Here is a 20462-nt window from a genome sequence, read left to right as displayed (position 1 = left end):
ATCGCAAATGTGTGCTTTTTGGCCATCTGCATATGCGCAGCGCTCACATAGTGCATGCACACACGTTCACTATGCCAGGGGTTCTCAAACTCGGTCCTCAGGACCCCACACAGTGCATGTTTTGCAGGTAACCCAGCAGGTGCACAGGTGTATTAATTACTCACTGACACATTTTAAAAGGTCCACAGGTGGAGCTAATTATTTCACTTGTGATTCTGTGAGGAGACCTGCAAAACATGCACTGTGTGGGGTCCTGAGGACCGAGTTTGAGAACCTGTGCACTATGCGATGGCATCCCCGAAGGATGTGATGGTATAGTGACTGAGGGGGCGGCGGGCATTAGGGGGTGGCATCGTAGCATTAAGGTGGAAAATGCCATTTTCAGGGTAGGCGAATGACGTTGCCTGCGTTTCCTGTGATAGGAAACACAGCAGCTGTGCATCTGCATACATTTTTTAAACACTGTCTAGGATGAACTTTCTAAGCAGTCTAGAGTTTCCAAACCACAGCTATAAACATTGATTCCTTGTAGCATGCCTGAACTCTGATCTACCCTCTGTGCTGCTGGTACTTGACCATTCTTTTGCCTTATGTATCGGTACAATGCTTCTAATCTATTACCAACCTGAATTTCTTGACTTTTTAATCTGACTCTAACTCATTAGCCTACGAGCCTCCCCAGAGTTGCTGCAGAAGTTCTAACATCTACCTGGCTTCTAGATGCATATCTAATAGGTTTTTGTGGTTTCATAAAGTGGTGGACCCAGAAGTGTATTTCCCTAATTCTCGAGAGTAGCTGCCAATTATTAACTTTTCTACCCAACTTCAAAGCCAAAATGCAATAGTAAATGATGTACCCACCAACTGCATACTGCTTTGTTGTAATTGCAGCAGACATGCAGAGGATACCTAAGCTTATTAAAGGATGCAATGATGAGATTTTCTAAATAAATGAGGCCCAGGTAAGAGCTTTACCAGATTGGAGAGATGACGTACGTCACTTTGGTATATCCTGAGACAAATTTGTAACCCTGAATGGGAAAATGCAGTGCACATCTGATGAACAAATCCTTACAGGCCTGCGGATCCCAATTATAACATGGTGAAGACGTAATCCTGGTGAAGAGTCTGTCTGCATGGCAGGAACAGAATTAGCACTTGAGACTGTGGTATATTTGATGTCTGGATTGAGTCCATGTGGGTGAATAATTCTTTGGAAATTGCATTAATTTTCCCCCACATACTCAGGGAGGACCATAACAGCAATATTACATGTCTTCTGATGTAAATGCTATTTTCTCGTTTATTGGGTTTTTATTGGTGCAGTTGTTTGTTTTGTTGCTCCTATATGTATCTAAATAATGTAGATGATACCAGGGCCATAACTAGGATAGGGTGGGTGGTGCCCTTGCCGAGAGTGCTGGATTCCGCTGTGATGTCCATTTGTCTGGTGCTCACTGCAATGTTTTTATTAGCGGTGGACCTGGCACCTTCTCTGCATTCTGCGGAGCTCACTACTTCGCTTTATGTCTCCTGCACAGTGTGTATGGAAAGATGTCATTACGTCTCTCCCACAGTGCAGTTCAAGGAGCCGTTGGGTGATGGGAGCAGCAGAGTGAGTGCTCACCCGATGAAAGGGGGCATTACAGTGTGGCATAATGGGTAAGTGACACTACTGTGTGACATAATGTGTAAGGGGCATTGCTGTGTGGCATAATGTGTAAGGGGCATTATTGTGTGGCATTATGTGTATAAGGTGCACTACTACTGTGTGGCATAATGTTTATAAGGGGCACTATTGTGTGGCATTATGTGTAAAAGTGGCATTACTGTGTGGTGTAACATGAATAAGTGACACAATTGTGTGGCATAAAGTGAATAAAATACAGTACTATGTGCTGCAATGTGAATAAGGGACAGTACTGTGTGGGGTAATGTGAATAAAGGGCACTACTGAGGGTGTGATGTGAATTGGGAATACTTTTGTGTGGTCATGCCCCTTCCACCATGACCATGCCCTCTTTTTGGGGTGAGTGGTAACGGTGGGGAGGAGGAGTACATCAATGCTCTTTCTAGCACAGGGCACCAAAATGTTTTGCTAATTTATTTTGTTTAATTATTGCTGACTGCGACACTGCGGAATCTGTGCCACCTCACAAACAATGTTGATAATAGTATTACACTGTGTACAAATAGGTTCTCCATACACACCCATAAATATACTTTTTGTTGCATGTACCTTTTCCTATGCATTTTTTTCTTTTCACAATTTTGAACTGTAAATAATCCTTTATACTGTACATATATTTTTCCTAATAATATTTCATGGGTAATAAAAACAAATTGACATACTGCGATCGTCTGGATAAAAGCCTACTCTTGTGAATTCTTCAGTGCATTCATCAGAAACTTATGAAGGAGACAACTCCATTATAAACATACAAATAAAATGTTTATTTTGTAGTAATGGTCTTGTAATTTCAGGGGCATAACAGAATGTGTGTGTGTGTGTGTGTGTGTGTGTGTGTGTGTGTGTGTGTGTGTGTGTATGTATGTATATATATATATATATACATACATACATACACATACATACATACATACATACATACATACAGAAATTTATTTGTTGGTACTCGCAATATGTACTGCATCATAGTCACCCAGCAATGTCTCAGATTTGTTCAGCAATGTCTCAGATTTGTTTTCAGCTTAAATCATTTTGGTCAATTACCTAGAACCATATTCCATCCAATACATTTCAGCAAAAATAAAATATATCTTTGAAAGTTCGCTAACATAGTACTAGCAGAATGAGCACTTACTGTATATGTAAGCTATAAAGCCTTACTGTAGGTGCTTGTTCTGAGTAGGGATTTTGTTAGTAGTACTTTATTGCAAGAGAAAATGCTGCATGTGGGCATTCTGGGCTGCGAATGTTGTGGGCAATTAGATATTCGATATGAAAACGCCCAATCCACATGAGGAATACTTGGTATTTCTGATATGACTATATAATATTGATAGGCCACTGGTATAATAAGTTATGTATTTTGATTGTTACATAACTCCTACATTTGTTTGTTTGTTTGTTTGTTTGCTTGCCCAAAACTGATATACTTGCCACTTGCTTTTGCATGGCAAATATTCAAAAGTAATAAAGTTTAAGCAATTAAATGTGATATTTCCATTTTAGTATTTTTTAAAGTCAATATAAACATCTCTACAGTCTCCAAACATTCCATTAATGAATATTCTTCCTGTAATACTTGTATACTAATCCCGTATGTACTACCAAACATGTAAACGTAAAACATAATCTTCCTTTCTCGTTCAGTGGAAATAGGTTTAGTGAAAAGGGCTGGCATTCTCACATGCATGAGGGATACAATTCTAAACTTGATGATCAAAATATTTCATCCCAAACTATTTTTGAAAGGAGAATCCATCAATTAAGAAGTAATGCTGGAAACCCATTTTTCACTCTAGGAAACTGACTACATCAATTAATAGTCTTGGATAATAAAAGAATGTGTAGTCAGGCAAAATGGTTTTGAAATAAAAATGTAAACTGGATGCTACAGTTGGGATCTTCAAAGGTTGATTTCATGGTGATGTGCACAGAGATCTTCTTGTTTGCTAGAATTCATTTACAAGACAAATCTTCAGCTTGTGGAATGCTAGAATTAGAGTAGAACAATTATTCTGGAGGTTTAAATTCACTGATACAATCTATTAAAAAAAGTCATTAATAAAAATAGGTATTCCATACCTTGTGTTTTCCACATTAACTTGCTTTTCTTCTGTCCTGAAGAAGAAACAACATTTTAAGTTTTCATTTACTTATTATTGGGCCCAATTTAGATTCAGATGCAAAATTGCTGATATCGCCGGTGCGCGAATGTGCAAGGTCTTAAACTGCGATCCCAGTGTAAGACCTGGAGGGGGGCAGGACTGGGGCACCGACAACGCATTTTGTGGACAGACTTGTCCTGTGCTGGGTGTTCCCCCTCATGTCAGTGTAATGGGTCTTAGATGTGCAATTTTTCACACATCTACAATCCATGCTGAATTAGGCTCTATTGTGTTAGTAAATAAAAGCAAGCACTTTATCCGGTGTTTAGTGCAAAGTCTACCTATACTTTCATTGGCAAATGCAGGGGGGTTTCCGATTGCCTGGAAACCCCCCTCTTCTTGGCAAATGGCTCAAATTTTGACAATAACAATGGTATATAAAATGATTACTAGAGCTGCCACCACGTGTAGTTTAAGGGACAGAGCTGCTGCACATGTCCAGTGGTAGCAGCTTCTCTGCAAAATGTGTGTGGATCCAGTGGCGGAACTAGCGAGCGGGGGGCCCAGGTGCGACAAAATGCCCTGGCCCTCCCCCCCCATCCCATCCAAGTCCACTCCCTCACCCCTGGAGAGGATCTGGTGAGGGGGGCCTGCTCAGGGCCAGAGAAATGGATAGTTGGATACCTAGCAACAGTGCCGTAACTAGACATTTTAGCACTGTGTGCAAGAAACGGCATCGGAGCCCCACCCCTGCATGCAAAACAGGGGCAGTGCGCGCAAAAATACATAGGGGTGTGGCTTTGTGGGGAAGGGGTGTGTCCACAAAATAATACCAATTCATAAAACGGTGCACAGTAGTCTCCATTATTCAAATTACGCCGCACAGTAGCACCACTACACCAGGTAGAGACCCTTTTACACCTTACGGTGGACAGATTCCCCTTTTTACACATTACGGCAGACAGCGTCCCCTTTTTACACATTACGGCAGACAGCGTCCCCCTTTTTACACATAACGGCAGACAGCATGCCCTTTTTACACATAGCGGCAGACAGCGTGCACTTTTTACACATAGCGGCAGACAGCGTCCCCTTTTTACACATAACGGCAGACAGCGTGCCCTTGTTACACATAGCGGCAGACAGCATCGCCTTTTTACACATAACGGCAGACAGCGTGCCCTTGTTACACATTACGGCAGACAGCGTGCCCTTTTTACACATTACGGCAGACAGTGTGCCCTTTTTACACATTACGGCAGACAGTGTGCCCTTTTTACACATTACGGCAGGCAGATTCCCCCTTTTTTACACATCACGGCAGGCAGATTCCCCCTTTTTTACATATTACGGCAGACAGTCCCCCTTTTTGGAAAGAAAGAAAGAAAGAAAGAAAGAAAGAAAGGAAAGAATGAATTATACTTACCCTTTCCGCTGGCTCAGGCTCCTCGGTGCAGCTTCTCCAGAGATCCCGGGCAGGAGAGAAGGAGGAGGAGGGAGGTGGAGGAGGGAGCCGCGGCAGCGCTGTGTTATTGGTGGAGGCGCTGCTGCTGCTGTCCCTCTGCTTCACTATAGGCTGTTCTCCGCCGCTGTGAATGCTAGGATGCGCATCGCAGCGGCGGAGAACAGCCTATAGTGAAGCAGAGGGACAGCAACAGCAGCGCCTCAACCAATGAAACAGCGCTGCTGCGGCTCCCTCCTCCACCTCCCTTCTCCTCCTTCTCCCCCCCCCCCCCCCGTACCGCTGCGCAGTTCTTCTCTCCTGTCCGGGCGGCTGTGTGCTGCGGGCAGCGGTTGCCCGCAGCACACAGCGGCATGTAATGAGTCAGTTTGACTCATTACATGCTTTGGGCCCCTGGACAGAGGCGGGCCCCAGTGCAACGCACTGGTTGCACTGGCGGTAGTTCCGCCTCTGTGTGGATCAGTGCACTGGTTTATGTTATTATATTATATATTATGTTTGAGTATTTATTTATTATGGTAAATATTTACCTGACCACTTATTTATATTATTTAAATGTTTGATAAAGCCTACTATATACTATATAGACCATATATAGTGTTAAATATTAATATTGTATTCCATACAGTATCCAGTGTATAAACAGACCAATGTTTACATCAATGTCCAGGGTTGTTACCAGGGCCGGACTGGCCATCTGGCACTTCTGACACGATGGGCAGGTGGGCCGGGCTGGTCCCACAAAGAGCCGGGAAGGCCGCGCGCATCGCAGTCCCTGGCTCTCTGGTTTAGCCGCCCCCACCCCCGGTCTACATGGAAATGTCCACGTCCCCCCGCCCCGGGCTCACGGCTCGCCCCCAGCAAGCATCGCCATAGAAATGAGGGTTTGCCATGAGTCCACGCACCCTTGACTCACGGCCCTCCCCCGTACATCGTGGCAGCACGCCCCCGCGATGTGCGCGCGTTCACTAATGCCCAGGCCAAAACTGAGGCCCAGTCCGTCGCTGGTGTCAGGTCCGGGTGTTTTTGTGAATCCGTTAACCTGGAACCAACCACAGGTGTAGGTGCTGGGGTATGAAGAAAACAGGGAGGACGAAGGAAGTTCCGTTTCATATATTTATTAAAGTAACAATTCAGTAAGGAGTTAAATGACTAGTTGTTAATCATCATTATACTGAAGTATTGCAGGAATGACAGAAATAATATGCAAGAGAAAACTCAGAAATAAATAAAAGAAATGTTCATGGAAACATATGCAAAAACAAGCTGAAGAATAAATGTTGAATTGTCCAAATATAAACAGGCTTTGATGCTGAACTGTAGATTGTGTTTAACTGGTTAATGCAGACATGGAGAATTAACTGTAAGAATTTGCAATGGAGTTTTAAGAGTTAACTGAGAGACTGTGAAGAATTATCCTTGTAATGACAACATAGAAAAAGTACTGAATTGGGTTACTTGCGGGTTCCGGAGATCACTGTGAAACTGTAGTAGATGGCAAGGTGATGAATGGGTTAAATGCAGAGTTGAACAAACGAACAGCTGAGGGAATTGGAATCCTCCAGACTTTGTATGATAGGCAGACAGACAAGGTAACCTCATGCAGGACACTGGGAATCCAAGTATTTCCAATAGGTGTGCAATTGACTGATAGCACAATGGAGAGCCGGTAGATCTTTGGCAGTGAAGGCTGCAAAACGGACCTCTGGGAACGGAGGCGATATCTGGACCACAGGAATCACACAGGAATGCACGGAGAGAGTTCAGAGCTAGAGCACAGCTTTGATACAACAAAGCACTGGCCCAGAGTGACATAATCCCAGCCTACTTAAAGGCAGCACAAGCACGGGATTGGCTTACACCTGCCCACAGGTGTTTTCACAAGTGCTCAGTATTAGCTATTTGGTCTCCAACATGGCCACCTCCTATACAGCAGACACACCGCAGTGCCTTAGGCCATTTGGTCCCCGCACTCACAGTTCCCAGACTCTGCATTACCTGTGCCATTGATCACGCCGTGTCCCCACACGGGCACACAGCACCGCGAGCAACCGCACTGGCAACGGATGAACCCCAGAACCCGCAAAGGTGAGAGACCGGTTCGTGACAGTACCCCCTCTTCTACGGGTGGTCTCCGAACACCTTTGAACCTTGTCAGGATTTTTGGAGAAGTATTTCTGTACCAGTCGTGGAGCATGAACATCTTCAGAGAAAACCCAGGATCTCTCCTCCGGGCCGTAACCCTTCCAGTCGACCAGAAACTGTAAACGTCCATATCGGGAACGTGAGTCCACAATCTCTTTAACTTCAAATTCCTCGTTCTGCAAAGAGTGAACTTTAGGAGATTTGGACTGGGTAGTACGGAACTTATTGAGAATCAAAGGCTTCAGTAAAGATGTATGAAAGGCGTTAGGAATTCTCAAAGACGGTGGCAGCTTGACTTTGTATGACACAGGGTTGAGTACCTTTACAATGGGAAATGGACCAATAAACCTGGGAGCAAATTTCTTAGAAGGAACTTTGAACTTGAGATTGCGCGTAGAAATCCAAACTTGGTCTCCCACTTTGTAATTCGGTACAGCTTTACGTTTTCTATCTGCAAAAGATTTATAACGAGCGGAAGTTTTGACCAAGGACTTACATACACAACTCCAGATGCTAGATAGACGTTGAAGCTCTTGATCTGCTGCTGGGACCTCTAGGGCTGGCAATGGATGAAACTCTGGCACACGAGGATGAAAGCCGAAGTTAATATAAAAGGGCGTAGATTCTGAAGATGAATGGAAGAGATTATTATGAGCAAATTCTGCCAATGGAAGGTAGTCAACCCAGTCATCCTGAGAGGACGATATATATAGCCGGAGAAATGTTTCAAGGTCTTGGTTGACTCTTTCAGTTTGTCCATCTGTCTGAGGATGATATGCAGAAGAAAAGTTCAACTTGACATTTAAAGATGAACAAAGCGACCTCCAAAACTTGGCCACAAACTGTGTTCCCCGATCAGAAACAATTTCTCGAGGAAGGCCATGCAACTTGAAGATTTCAGAGATGAACAATCTGGCTAGTAAAGGGGCTGATGGTAACCCAGTTAATGGAATGAAATGTGCCATTTTCGAAAATCGATCCACTATCACCCAAATGGTATTTCGCCCTTTTGATGGAGGTAGATCGGTCACGAAATCCATTGAGATATGAGTCCATGGTTGTTTGGGTATGGATAGTGGATGTAACAAACCTGGTGGAGAACTTCTTGGACTCTTATGTTGGGCACATTTAGGACATGCTGCTATAAACTCTTGGACATCGGCTTTGAGACGTGGCCACCAATAAGACTGTTGAATAAACTTGAGAGTCTTTAGAACCCCAGGATGACCCATGAAGGAAGAGGAGTGAGCCCAGGTAAGCAGCCGTTTTCGAAGACTTGTGGCGACAAAGGTCTTGCCAGGCGGAGGAACTGGAGAGGTTCGAGTCATTAAAAAGGACCTAGGATTCACAATGGCTTGATTCGTGGTAGCATCATTTAATTCAGAAGAAGCAAAGGACCGGGAAAGGGCATCTGCCTTTTTGTTCTGAGACCCTGGACGATAGGTGAGTTTGAAATCAAATCGTGAGAAGAAAAGCGCCCATCGAGCTTGTCGTGGATTCAAACACTGAGCTGACTGCAGATACAGAAGATTCTTATGATCAGTATAAACTGTAATGCGATGTTGAGCTCCTTCTAGAAGGTATCTCCACTCCTCAAATGCCAACTTGATGGCAAGTAACTCTTGCTCACCGATTGCATAATTACGTTCTGCCGGGAGGAACTTACGGGAGAAATATCCGCAGGGATGGACCTTTTTATCTTCAAAGACTTGTGACAACACAGCTCCTACTGCTTCTGTAGATGCATCCACCTCTAGTAGAAAGGGACGATTCAGATCAGGCTGTCGAAGAATGGGGGCTGACACAAAGGCTTGCTTTAAATCAGAGAAGGCTTTGATTGCTTCTGAAGACCAGTTCGTAGGATTTGCTCCCTTACGAGTTAGGGCTGTGATGGGAGCAGCTAACGTGGAATAATTCTTAATGAATCTCCTATAGAAATTAGCAAAGCCGAGAAATCGCTGAATCCCCTTGAGAGTTGTAGGAGTGGACCAATCTCGGATAGCTTGTACCTTACCGGGATCCATACATAGCTCTGATCCAGAAATGATGTAACCAAGGAACGGTATGGAAGATACTTCAAAAGTGCACTTCTCTAACTTACAATAAAGTTGATTTTTTCTCAGACGTGTCAGTACCTCTTTAACTTGGTGACGGTGAGACTTTATATCCCTAGAGAATATTAGGATATCATCCAGGTACACTACTAGACACTTGTAGAGAAGATCACGAAAAAGTTCATTCACATAGCTTTGAAAAACTGCAGGTGCATTACAAAGACCGAAAGGCATTACAAGGTATTCGTAATGCCCATCCCGGGTATTAAAAGCAGTCTTCCACTCGTCCCCTTCTCGGATGCGGATTAAATTGTAGGCCCCTCGGAGATCCAGTTTAGTAAACACAGTAGCTCCTTTTACCCGGTCAAATAATTCTGGAATTAAGGGTAATGGATACTTGTTTTTCACAGTGATCTCATTGAGTCCACGGTAATCTATGCATGGTCGTAACCCACCGTCCTTCTTCTTAACGAAAAAGAATCCGGCTCCTGCAGGTGAAGAAGATGGTCTGATAAATCCTTTGGTTAGATTTTCTTGTATATAATCAGACATAGCTTGCGTCTCTGGGATGGATAGCGGATAAATTCGTCCCCTAGGAGGTGTTTTACCCGGAACCAGGACAATTGGGCAGTCCCATTCGCGATGAGGAGGTAGAGAGTCTGCTGCTTGTTTACTGAAAACATCCGCAAAGGATTGATACACCGGAGGTAGGTCGGGAAGGCTGATTGACCGGAGAGGTACAATTGAGGCTAAACAGTCCTTGGTACAAGATTTACCCCATGAAAGGACTTCCATGGTTTGCCAATTAAGTTGAGGGTTATGTTTCTGCAGCCAAGGTAAACCAAGTATCACATCTTGAGAGGCTTTGGGAATCACGTAGAAGGAGAGGTATTCGGAATGGAGCACACCAACTTTCATCTTGAGACATACGGTTCGATGAGTAATTATACCATCTGGAATTCGACTTCCATCCACTGCTGTAACGGCAACTGCTGCTTCCAGAGGCATGGTTTGAACTTTAGACCGCATGACAAAGGCTGAGGAGATGAAGTTCTCGGCTGCCCCAGAATCTAGGAGAGCTGAAACTTTCACTGTAGAACTTGGAACTTCTAATTGAATAGACAAGGTCGGCTCTTTCCCAGAACGTGATTCTAGAGTAACTCCTAGCTTAACCTCTCTTGAATAAGCTAGGAGCGAGAGTTTCCCGGTCGGAGTTTGCAGAATTTAACTAAGTGTTCAGAGGACCCACAGTACATGCAGAGGTTACCCTGTCGACGACGAAGTCGTTCCTCTTCTGTGAGGCGAGAGCGCCCAATCTGCATAGGTTCGTCTGTCGTTACCGGAGACTGTGATGAAGAATCTTGTCGAGGCCTAGGATGATAACGTGGACTGGATCGCTCTGCCCTGGATTTCTCTAAACATCGCTCCCTGTAGCGTAGGTCAAGTTTGTTACAGAGAGAAATCAATTCATCCAGTTTAGTTGGCACATCCCGGATAGTTAAATCGTCCTTGATTCTCTCAGAAAGTCCATTCCAAAACGCGGCGATCAGGGCCTCCTCATTCCAGTTTAACTCTGAAGACAACGTGCGAAACTGAACAATATATTGATTGACAGGACGTAAACCTTGACGTAGACGGAGAATCTCCAAAGATGCTGAGGTGGTCCTGCCGGGTTCGTCAAAGATTCTCCGGAAAGAAGATACAAACTCTTTGTAATTAGAGAGGATAGGATCACCTCTCTCCCATAATGGTGATGCCCACTCCAGAGCCTGACCGGAGAGGAGGGCAATAATATATGCGACTTTAGAACGAGCTGATGGGAAACTGGCGGACATCAGTTCGAACTGGATCTCGCATTGATTCAGGAATCCCCTGCAAAGTTTTGGAGTTCCGTCAAACTTACTCGGAGAGGGTAACTGCAAGCGGGACGTAGGCAGCATCACAGGAGAAGCTGTAGTGGTAACTGGGACTACCGGAGTTGGAATCTGGACTTGAGACGTTTTAATTGCTGTATGAAGAGTCTCTAAACGGTCTGCCATAGTTTGCATAAACTGCACTATTTGTGTCTGTATAGACTCCTGGTTTTCCAGACGGGAAAGGATATTTGACGTAGCACCGCCTCCTGCGAATTGGTCACTTGACGGATCCATGTGGCCAGTGCTTACTGTCAGGTCCGGGTGTTTTTGTGAATCCGTTAACCTGGAACCAACCACAGGTGTAGGTGCTGGGGTATGAAGAAAACAGGGAGGACGAAGGAAGTTCCGTTTCATATATTTATTAAAGTAACAATTCAGTAAGGAGTTAAATGACTAGTTGTTAATCATCATTATACTGAAGTATTGCAGGAATGACAGAAATAATATGCAAGAGAAAACTCAGAAATAAATAAAAGAAATGTTCATGGAAACATATGCAAAAACAAGCTGAAGAATAAATGTTGAATTGTCCAAATATAAACAGGCTTTGATGCTGAACTGTAGATTGTGTTTAACTGGTTAATGCAGACATGGAGAATTAACTGTAAGAATTTGCAATGGAGTTTTAAGAGTTAACTGAGAGACTGTGAAGAATTATCCTTGTAATGACAACATAGAAAAAGTACTGAATTGGGTTACTTGCGGGTTCCGGAGATCACTGTGAAACTGTAGTAGATGGCAAGGTGATGAATGGGTTAAATGCAGAGTTGAACAAACGAACAGCTGAGGGAATTGGAATCCTCCAGACTTTGTATGATAGGCAGACAGACAAGGTAACCTCATGCAGGACACTGGGAATCCAAGTATTTCCAATAGGTGTGCAATTGACTGATAGCACAATGGAGAGCCGGTAGATCTTTGGCAGTGAAGGCTGCAAAACGGACCTCTGGGAACGGAGGCGATATCTGGACCACAGGAATCACACAGGAATGCACGGAGAGAGTTCAGAGCTAGAGCACAGCTTTGATACAACAAAGCACTGGCCCAGAGTGACATAATCCCAGCCTACTTAAAGGCAGCACAAGCACGGGATTGGCTTACACCTGCCCACAGGTGTTTTCACAAGTGCTCAGTATTAGCTATTTGGTCTCCAACATGGCCACCTCCTATACAGCAGACACACCGCAGTGCCTTAGGCCATTTGGTCCCCGCACTCACAGTTCCCAGACTCTGCATTACCTGTGCCATTGATCACGCCGTGTCCCCACACGGGCGCACAGCACCGCGAGCAACCGCACTGGCAACGGATGAACCCCAGAACCCGCAAAGGTGAGAGACCGGTTCGTGACAGCTGGTTGTTACTAGGTTTTTCTCCCGCTAGCCCAGACTCCCGCACTTGCTCCAATGTTCCGCAGAGTGTGAGATTGTGGACTGTATTTGGAAACCCCCCTCTAGAAATCCTACGTTTGCCACGGACTTTGAATAGTGTGTAAATGTCTATTTACAATGCGTTTAGCGTACATAGGGGATTATTCAGTTATTTCGCATGCTGGGGCCACCCATTGCAGGACAATGCCGCCTAGCATGCTAAATGGCCTGCCCAGTGGCTGTGACCGCAATTTAATTTCAGTTGCAGCAACTGTGAATGATCCCCTGCAGCCACAGCTAAGCTGCATACAGGGCCAGATCTAGACCTTGCGGCGCCGCTGGTGAAAAATAGGGGCGTGGCTTTATGGAGAAGGGGCGTGGTCAGTTATGCCCCCTGTAGCTGTGCCCACAGTAGTATTTCCCCCCCAGTACTGTGCCCCCTGTAGGGTTGTGCCCCCAGTAGTATTACTCCCAGAACTGTGCCTCCTGAAGAGTTGTGCCCCCTAGTTGCACTGTTTACAAAAAAATAAAAAATAAAAATAAAAATTAATACTTACAATCTCCGCTCCTGCTTCCCGACCGCTGCTGCCCTCCGTCTCCGGCCGCCGGCGCCGCTCCTCGGACCTATGGGAGAGACATCATGATGTCTCTCCCATAGCACCGCATAGACACTAGAGGTCAATTATGACCTCTAGCGTCTATGTGCCGCTCCCACAATGTAGTGCGGTGCGCGATGACTTCATCGCGCACCGCACAGCACAGGGCATCTACACAGCACAGGGCGGCACCAGTAGCTGATCTTGTCATGGCGGCAGCACCCTCCGGACGGCGGTGGCGCCCTCCGAAAGGCGGTGCCCCGGGCAAAAGTCCTGCTTGCCCATGCTACTGGCTGCATATGCAGGCAGTCTGTTGCAATTTTCTTGATCAAAGTGGCTGTGTGTGACATCACGAAACCGCCAGTAAAACGCTGATTAGCGATGCAACATGAATAATCTCTATAGAGCACGCTCAGTTTCCAGGAAACTGTGCACCAGCTTTGAGTACACAAAGCCTAGAAAGTACATACTGTACAGTTTATCTTGTGAGAAATATTCAGTGGACACTTATTAAGTCCACCTGTACAGCAACTCATAACATAAATATCTAATCAGCCAATGATGTGACAGCACCTGCATAAAAGAATGCAGATATGATCAAACATCGGAATCCTTATCGTCTTTCTCCTTTTTTTACAAACATTAAGTGAGCAGCAGTTTGGTGGGTTAACACCTTTTTATGAGAGTGGTCAGAAGAAAACAGCCAGACTGGTTCAAGCTGGAGGGTAAATGAAATACAGAAGAGAATCTCTGATCACGCAGCGCACTGATCAGAGATTCTCTTCTGTATTTCAGTTAATATTGTATAAACTTAATGTTTGTCGTGCGCACCATTCTCTGTAAACTCTAGAGCAGGGGTGAGCAATTATTTCAGCTGAGGGGCCACTTGACATTTCCTGTCAGTATCCGAGGGCCACATACAAAATAGCAGCTCGCCCCACTTGCCAAAAATATAGGGACGTGGCTTCATGTGGAAGTGGTGTGGGCAAAAAATAATACAGATTTATATTAGGCTGCACAATAGTCTCCATTATTCAAATTGCGCCACACAGCGCCACTTACACACATTACACCAGGTAGAGCCCACATTTACACACATTACGGCAGGTAGAGAGCCTTTTTACACATTAACATTTTATTTAGGATAATTATTGTGCAGCAAGCAAATTATCCAGTGTCTTATGGCCCCTGGGGAAAGGTGTGATACGGTGACAGAACACGGTGGGGGTGACACAGTGACAGAACACGGTGGGGGTGACACGGTGACAGAACACGGTGGGGGTGACCGAACACGGGGGGGGGGGGGGGGTGACACAGTGACAGAACACGGTAGGGGTGACATGGTGACAGAACATGGGGGGTGTGACACGGTGACAGAACACGGGGAGGGGGGGGTGACAGTGACAGAACACGGGTGTGTGACACCGTGACAGAACACGGTGGGGGTGACACGGTGACAGAACACGGGGAGGGGGGGTGACATGGTGACAGAACACGGGTGTGTGACACAGTGACAGAAAACGGTGGGGATGACACAGTGACAGAACACGGGGAGGGGGGGTGACAGTGACAGAACACAGATGTGTGACACGGTGACAGAACACGGGGGGTGTGACACAGTGAAAGGACACGGGGAGGGGGGGGTGACACGGTGACAGAACAAGGGGAGGGGAGTGACAGTGACAGAACACGGCGGGTGTGACACAGTGACAGAACACGGTGGGGGTGACAGTGACAGAACACGGATGTGTGACACGTTGACAGAACACGGGGGGTGTGACACAGTGAAAGAACACAGGGAGGGGGGGGTGACAGAACACGGTGGGGGTGACAGAACATGGGGCGTGTGACATGGTGACAGAACATGGTGGGGTTGACAGCGACAGAACACGGGGAGGTGACACAGTGACAGAACACGGGGGTGTGACACAGTGACAGAACACGGGGGGGTGACACAGTGACAGAACACGGGGGGTGTGACATAGTGACAGAACACGGGGGGGGTGACAGTGACAGAACATGGGGTGTGTGACATGGTGACAGAACATGGTGGGGTTGACAGCGACAGAACACGGGGAGGTGACACAGTGACAGAACACGGGGGTGTGACACAGTGACAGAACACGGGGGGGGTGACACAGTGACAGAACACGGGGTGTGTGACATAGTGATAGAACACGGGGGGGGGGGGGTGACAGTGACAGAACATGGGGTGTGTGACATGGTGACAGAACATGGTTGGGTTGACAGCGACAGAACACGGGGAGGTGACACAGTGACAGAACACGGGGGTGTGACACAGTGACAGAACACGGGGAGGTGACACAGTGACAGAACACGGGGGGTGTGACATAGTGACAGAACACCGGGGGTGTGACATAGTGACAGAACACGGGGGGGTGACAGTGACAGAACACGGGGGGGTGACACAGTGACAGAACACGGAGGGGGGGGGTGACAGTGACAGAACATGGGGGTGACATGGTGACAGAACACGGGAGGGGTTGGTACAGCGAGAGCTAAAGATCTCTCCCCCAAACCTAAAAACAGTCTGACGCCACTGCCCGCACACACAAATATATGCACACTATCACACACACACACACACACACACACACACACACACACACACACACACTTTCTTTCACTTTTCCCATTAACTTACTGATGTGGCTGGCAGTGGCAGGAAGGATGGATCTGTAGCAGTCTGGCTCTTGTCCCGTGTAGCTCCGCCCCCTGAGGTCCCGTGTAGCCCCGCCCCCTTATCGCCACGTAGCCCCGCCCCCTTCTCGGCTGAACACAGCCGTTGTCACTGGGGACTCTGGAGGAGGCTGCTACAACGCAGCAGCAGGAGCAGCAGGGGAGAGAGGCGCCGCTGGCAGCTTGGAGGTACTGCAGTGCAGAGCAATGACAAGCAGCTCAGCCGGTCGGGCCGCTTGTCATTGCTCGCTGGTGGGAGGCAGTGGGCCGGGCAGGATCGGTTTGCGGGCCGCATCCGGCCCGCGGGCCGTATTTTGCCCACCCCTACTCTAGAGACTGGTGTGCATATAAATCACTGGAGAACAGTGACTGCAATACAATACAAAGATAATTTTAGTTACCACCGTACAAAACAGAGATCATACTAGTGACAGTCATCCAGTGGAGAGAGATTCCTAGTGACTGAGCATCTGATTATGGGTCTAATTCTGGGGGTAATTCAGACCTGATCGCTGGGCTGCGATAGTCGCTGCCTACAGGGGGAGGGGAAAACGATGTGCAAGTGTGCGATCGCTTCATTAGCAGAGCTGCACAATCATCAGTTTGTGCAGCCTCTGCTCAGCCCAGGACTTACTCAGCCGCTGCGATTGTATCCTCCTGATTGGGGTCGGAGCTAACGTCAGACACCCTCCCTGAAAACGCCAGATACCGCCTGCGTTTTTCCGGACACTCCTGTAAAACGGTCAGTTGCCACCCACAGATGGCCACTTCCTGTCAATTACCTTGCGATCACCCGTGTGATCGTTTTTTCGCACCATCCCATCGCTAGGCACAAATACGCATGTGCAATTTGGATCTGATCGCCCGCTGTGCGGAAACGCACAGCAACAATCAGGTCTGAATTACCCCATCAGATCGGATCGCAGCAGCAAATTTGTTAGCAACCGGGCAAAACCATGTGCACTGCAGGGGGGCAGATGTAACATGTGCAGAGAGAGTTAGATTTGGGTGGGGTGTGTTGAAACTGAAATCTAATTTGCAGTGTAGCAATAAAGCAGCCAGTATTTACCCTGCACAGAAACAATATAACCCACCCAAATCTAACTCTCTCAGTGCCGGTGAGGTTTTTCCACTATTCAATACAGGGAGGGTGCAGGGCTCTCAGTACTAAAAACCAATGGCATCAGAATGTGGGTGCGCCGGATGCGGGCCGCACATGGGTGTCAACGGGATGCGGAATGGGTGACATCAAAATGCCGGCTTCTCCACAGTAACAGGATCCGGGTGCTGCAGTATGACAGTCTCCTGTAGCACCCAGCTCCTGTCACAGAGGAGGAGCCGACACTGCAGGCACTGATCTCTTGGGGCAGCTCAGCATCTCCGGGGATCCTGGGCTGCCCCCAGAGTGATATCACCGGGATTCCCACTGAGGCCATGCCCCTTTAGTTTAGGTCATGCCCCTTTTTGCCTGCGTGCGCGCACCAGGTGACACCAGACCCGGTGACGCCTCTGAAAAGAACTAAGAGCCTAATTCCGATTTGTACCCTAAAGCCTACAGCAAGTGAAGCAGCTGCCCAGAAATGAATAGACAGAGACATCGCAAAATCTCAGCAACTGCATACACATTCGCAGCATCAACGCAATATTCCAGGTACATTGATCCGCAGAGTGAGTCTATGGTCTCGCAGAATGGCCAGGAGAGCTGCGATGCTGGCGTTATGATTTCTGCATGTATGATAGCAAATGTAGGTAGAGAAACACCCCGAAAACGGTTGTGGCACACCTACGTTTTTGACACCACTCCCCATTACCTTCCCATATAATCTCTGGGTTGGGTATGTGTGACCGGAGGTCAGGAGACCGGCGCTCACAATACCGATGTCGGGATCCCGGCATTGCTCGGCGCGGGCGGGGACGGCAGTGCGTTCTATTCTCACTCTATGGGTGACGTGGAAATCCACGAGTGGGAATAGTCCATGTTGGTTAGGATAGTGAGGGGGCGGGATTTAGGTGCCAGTATTGTGACTGGCAGTCACCTGATCGGCGGTATCCTGATCGCCGCTCACATAACTACGTCCCATATACTCTGACTATCAATGACTGATAATACATCCTCACTAAGAGCGGCATCACAAAAGTACCTTGGCTCATGTGCAGCGCGACTGCAACATATGCACAGTCTTATGATAATCACTCAGCTGCATAAATATTGACATTGCGTACAATTCTTCAATTCGGAATCAGGCCATAAGGACTACTCGGGTTGCTCTACAAGCTGCAAGGTGTGTGACTGAAGCATCCTTTAGATAGTCCGGGCAGCTCTGTAGCACTGCTATAGGCTGCCATTCCAGGCACCCTGCAAGCCAAATACAGGTGCTCTGGGGCAGTAACAGTACCACACCAGGGCCCTACGCACACCACTAGCCACGCCCCTGCTTCAACTGCCTGTGAGCACATTGTAGTCTCAGTTTCCTCTTCTTAGCTGATAGGCATGGAGCGAGTTCAGCATTTAGAGATGCTCTTTTGCATACCCCTGTTCTAATGCATGGTTATTTGAGTTATCGTGTTACCTTCCTATCAGAATCAGCCAGTCTGACCATTATACTCTGACTTCTCTCACAGAACTATCACTAACTGAATCCTAGAGACCATTGTGTATGAATCCCAGGAGATTAGCATTTTCTGGAACCAACAAACATTCCACGATCAACATACATTTCTTCCCTATTCTGGTGTTTGGTGTTCACAACAACTGACCCTCTTTACCATGCCTGCATGCTTTTATGCATTGAGTTGCACTGTGTTTGTGTAACTCACCTTTCTCTCCTAGCTTTGATCCTTTCTTCATCATACCTACAACAAAACAGAACACTTATCGGTAATGGAGAAATAAAGAAAAGAGACCATAAACTCTAGCAAGTAAGGTTGAAAACGGACACCAGTTTATTGAGTTAAAAATGTTCTGTATTCCTGTATACTTGGTACTCCCCAATAATGGGGGTAATTCCAAGTTGATCGCAGCAGGATTTTTGATAGCAATTGGGCAAAACCATGTGCACTGCAGGGGAGGCAGATATAACATGCAGAGAGAGTTAGATTTGGGTGGGTTATTTTGTTTCTGTGCAGGGTAAATACTGGCTGCTTTATTTTTACACTGCAAATTAGATTGCAGATTGAACACACCCCACCCAAATCTAACTCTCTCTGCACATGTTATATCTGCCTCCCCTGCAGTGCACATGGTTTTGCCCAATTGCTAACAAAAATCCTGCTGCGATCAACTTGGAATTACCCCCAATGGTATCAGGCTTGTCAATTCACAAAATGACATTTGTGCTGCTGGACCACATTTTTAGAAATGTCTCTCAGGGATATTTAGTAAGTGGCTATTTAGTAAAGCAGCTGATTGTTGGTGGTTCTGGCACCAGCAGGCCCGGCGCTAACCGCTCAGCAAAGAGATACAAAGCAGGGAGGTGCTAGAAAGGAGAGGCGCTTTCCCTGCTCTGTATCCCTGTGCTGAGCTGATATCTCTGCTGTGCCGCCCTGTCCCCCCTGCTGCTGCTGCTGCCGGCTGCTGCGCCTGTCTCATTCCATGACAGGCAGCGGCACCGGCAGCTACAAGCCTCCTCTCCCCCCCCCCTCTCTTGTCACAGACTCACAGTGCAGTGTGCGGACCTAAAAGGGGGCGGGGCTACATGGTAATAAGCTACACGGGACCAATCTGCAGACTGCAACACGGGATAAGATGCCAGACTTCCTTATGTAAGTGGCTGGAAAACAAGTGAGTGAGTGAAAGTGTGTGTGTATAGTGGCCCTCATTCCGAGTTGTTCGCTCGGTATTTTTCATCGCATCGCAGTGAAAATCCGCTTAGTGCGCATGCGCAATGTTCGCACTGCGACTGCGCCAAGTAACTTTACTATGAAGAAAGTATTTTTACTCACGGCTTTTTCTTCGCTCCGGCGATCGTAATGTGATTGACAGGAAATGGGTGTTACTGGGCGGAAACACGGCGTTTCAGGGGCGTGTGGCTGAAAACGCTACCGTTTCCGGAAAAAACGCAGGAGTGGCCGGAGAAACGGTGGGAGTGCCTGGGCGAACGCTGGGTGTGTTTGTGACGTCAACCAGGAACGACAAGCACTGAAATGATCGCACAGGCAGAGTAAGTCTGAAGCTACTCTGAAACTGCTAAGTAGTTAGTAATCGCAGTATTGCGAATACATCGGTCGCAATTTTAAGAAGCTAAGATTCACTCCCAGTAGGCGGCGGCTTAGCGTGTGTAACTCTGCTAAATTCGCCTTGCGACCGATCAACTCGGAATGAGGGCCAGTATCTGTATATACAATATGTATTTGTGTGTGTGTATACAGTATCTGTGTATATGTATGTGTGACTGTGTATGTGTGTAATGTATGTACAGTGTGTGTG

The 20462-nt window shown here is 46.9% G+C and overlaps 1 protein-coding gene across 1 annotated transcript in view; it reads right to left on the bottom strand.

Moving 5' to 3' along the window:
• Nucleotides 1-2430: 2430 nt before the first annotated feature.
• ATCAY (ATCAY kinesin light chain interacting caytaxin) overlaps nt 2431-20462 on the bottom strand; it is a 211236-nt gene continuing 193204 nt past the window's right edge. Inside the window, exons 10-12 of the mRNA XM_063914851.1 lie at nt 18854-18889; nt 3773-3808; nt 2431-3680 (exon numbers count right to left, since the gene is read on the bottom strand). Coding sequence (XP_063770921.1) covers nt 3647-3680; nt 3773-3808; nt 18854-18889 — 106 coding nt within the window. The 3' untranslated portion in view covers nt 2431-3646. The remainder of the gene's footprint in view (nt 3681-3772; nt 3809-18853; nt 18890-20462) is intronic.

This window comes from Pseudophryne corroboree, chromosome 1 (assembly GCF_028390025.1).
Source record: "Pseudophryne corroboree isolate aPseCor3 chromosome 1, aPseCor3.hap2, whole genome shotgun sequence".
Classification (NCBI taxonomy): Eukaryota; Metazoa; Chordata; class Amphibia; order Anura; family Myobatrachidae; genus Pseudophryne; species Pseudophryne corroboree.
The sequence above is the reverse complement of the archived record's forward strand: the minus strand, read 5'-3'. Positions and strand labels throughout refer to the sequence as shown.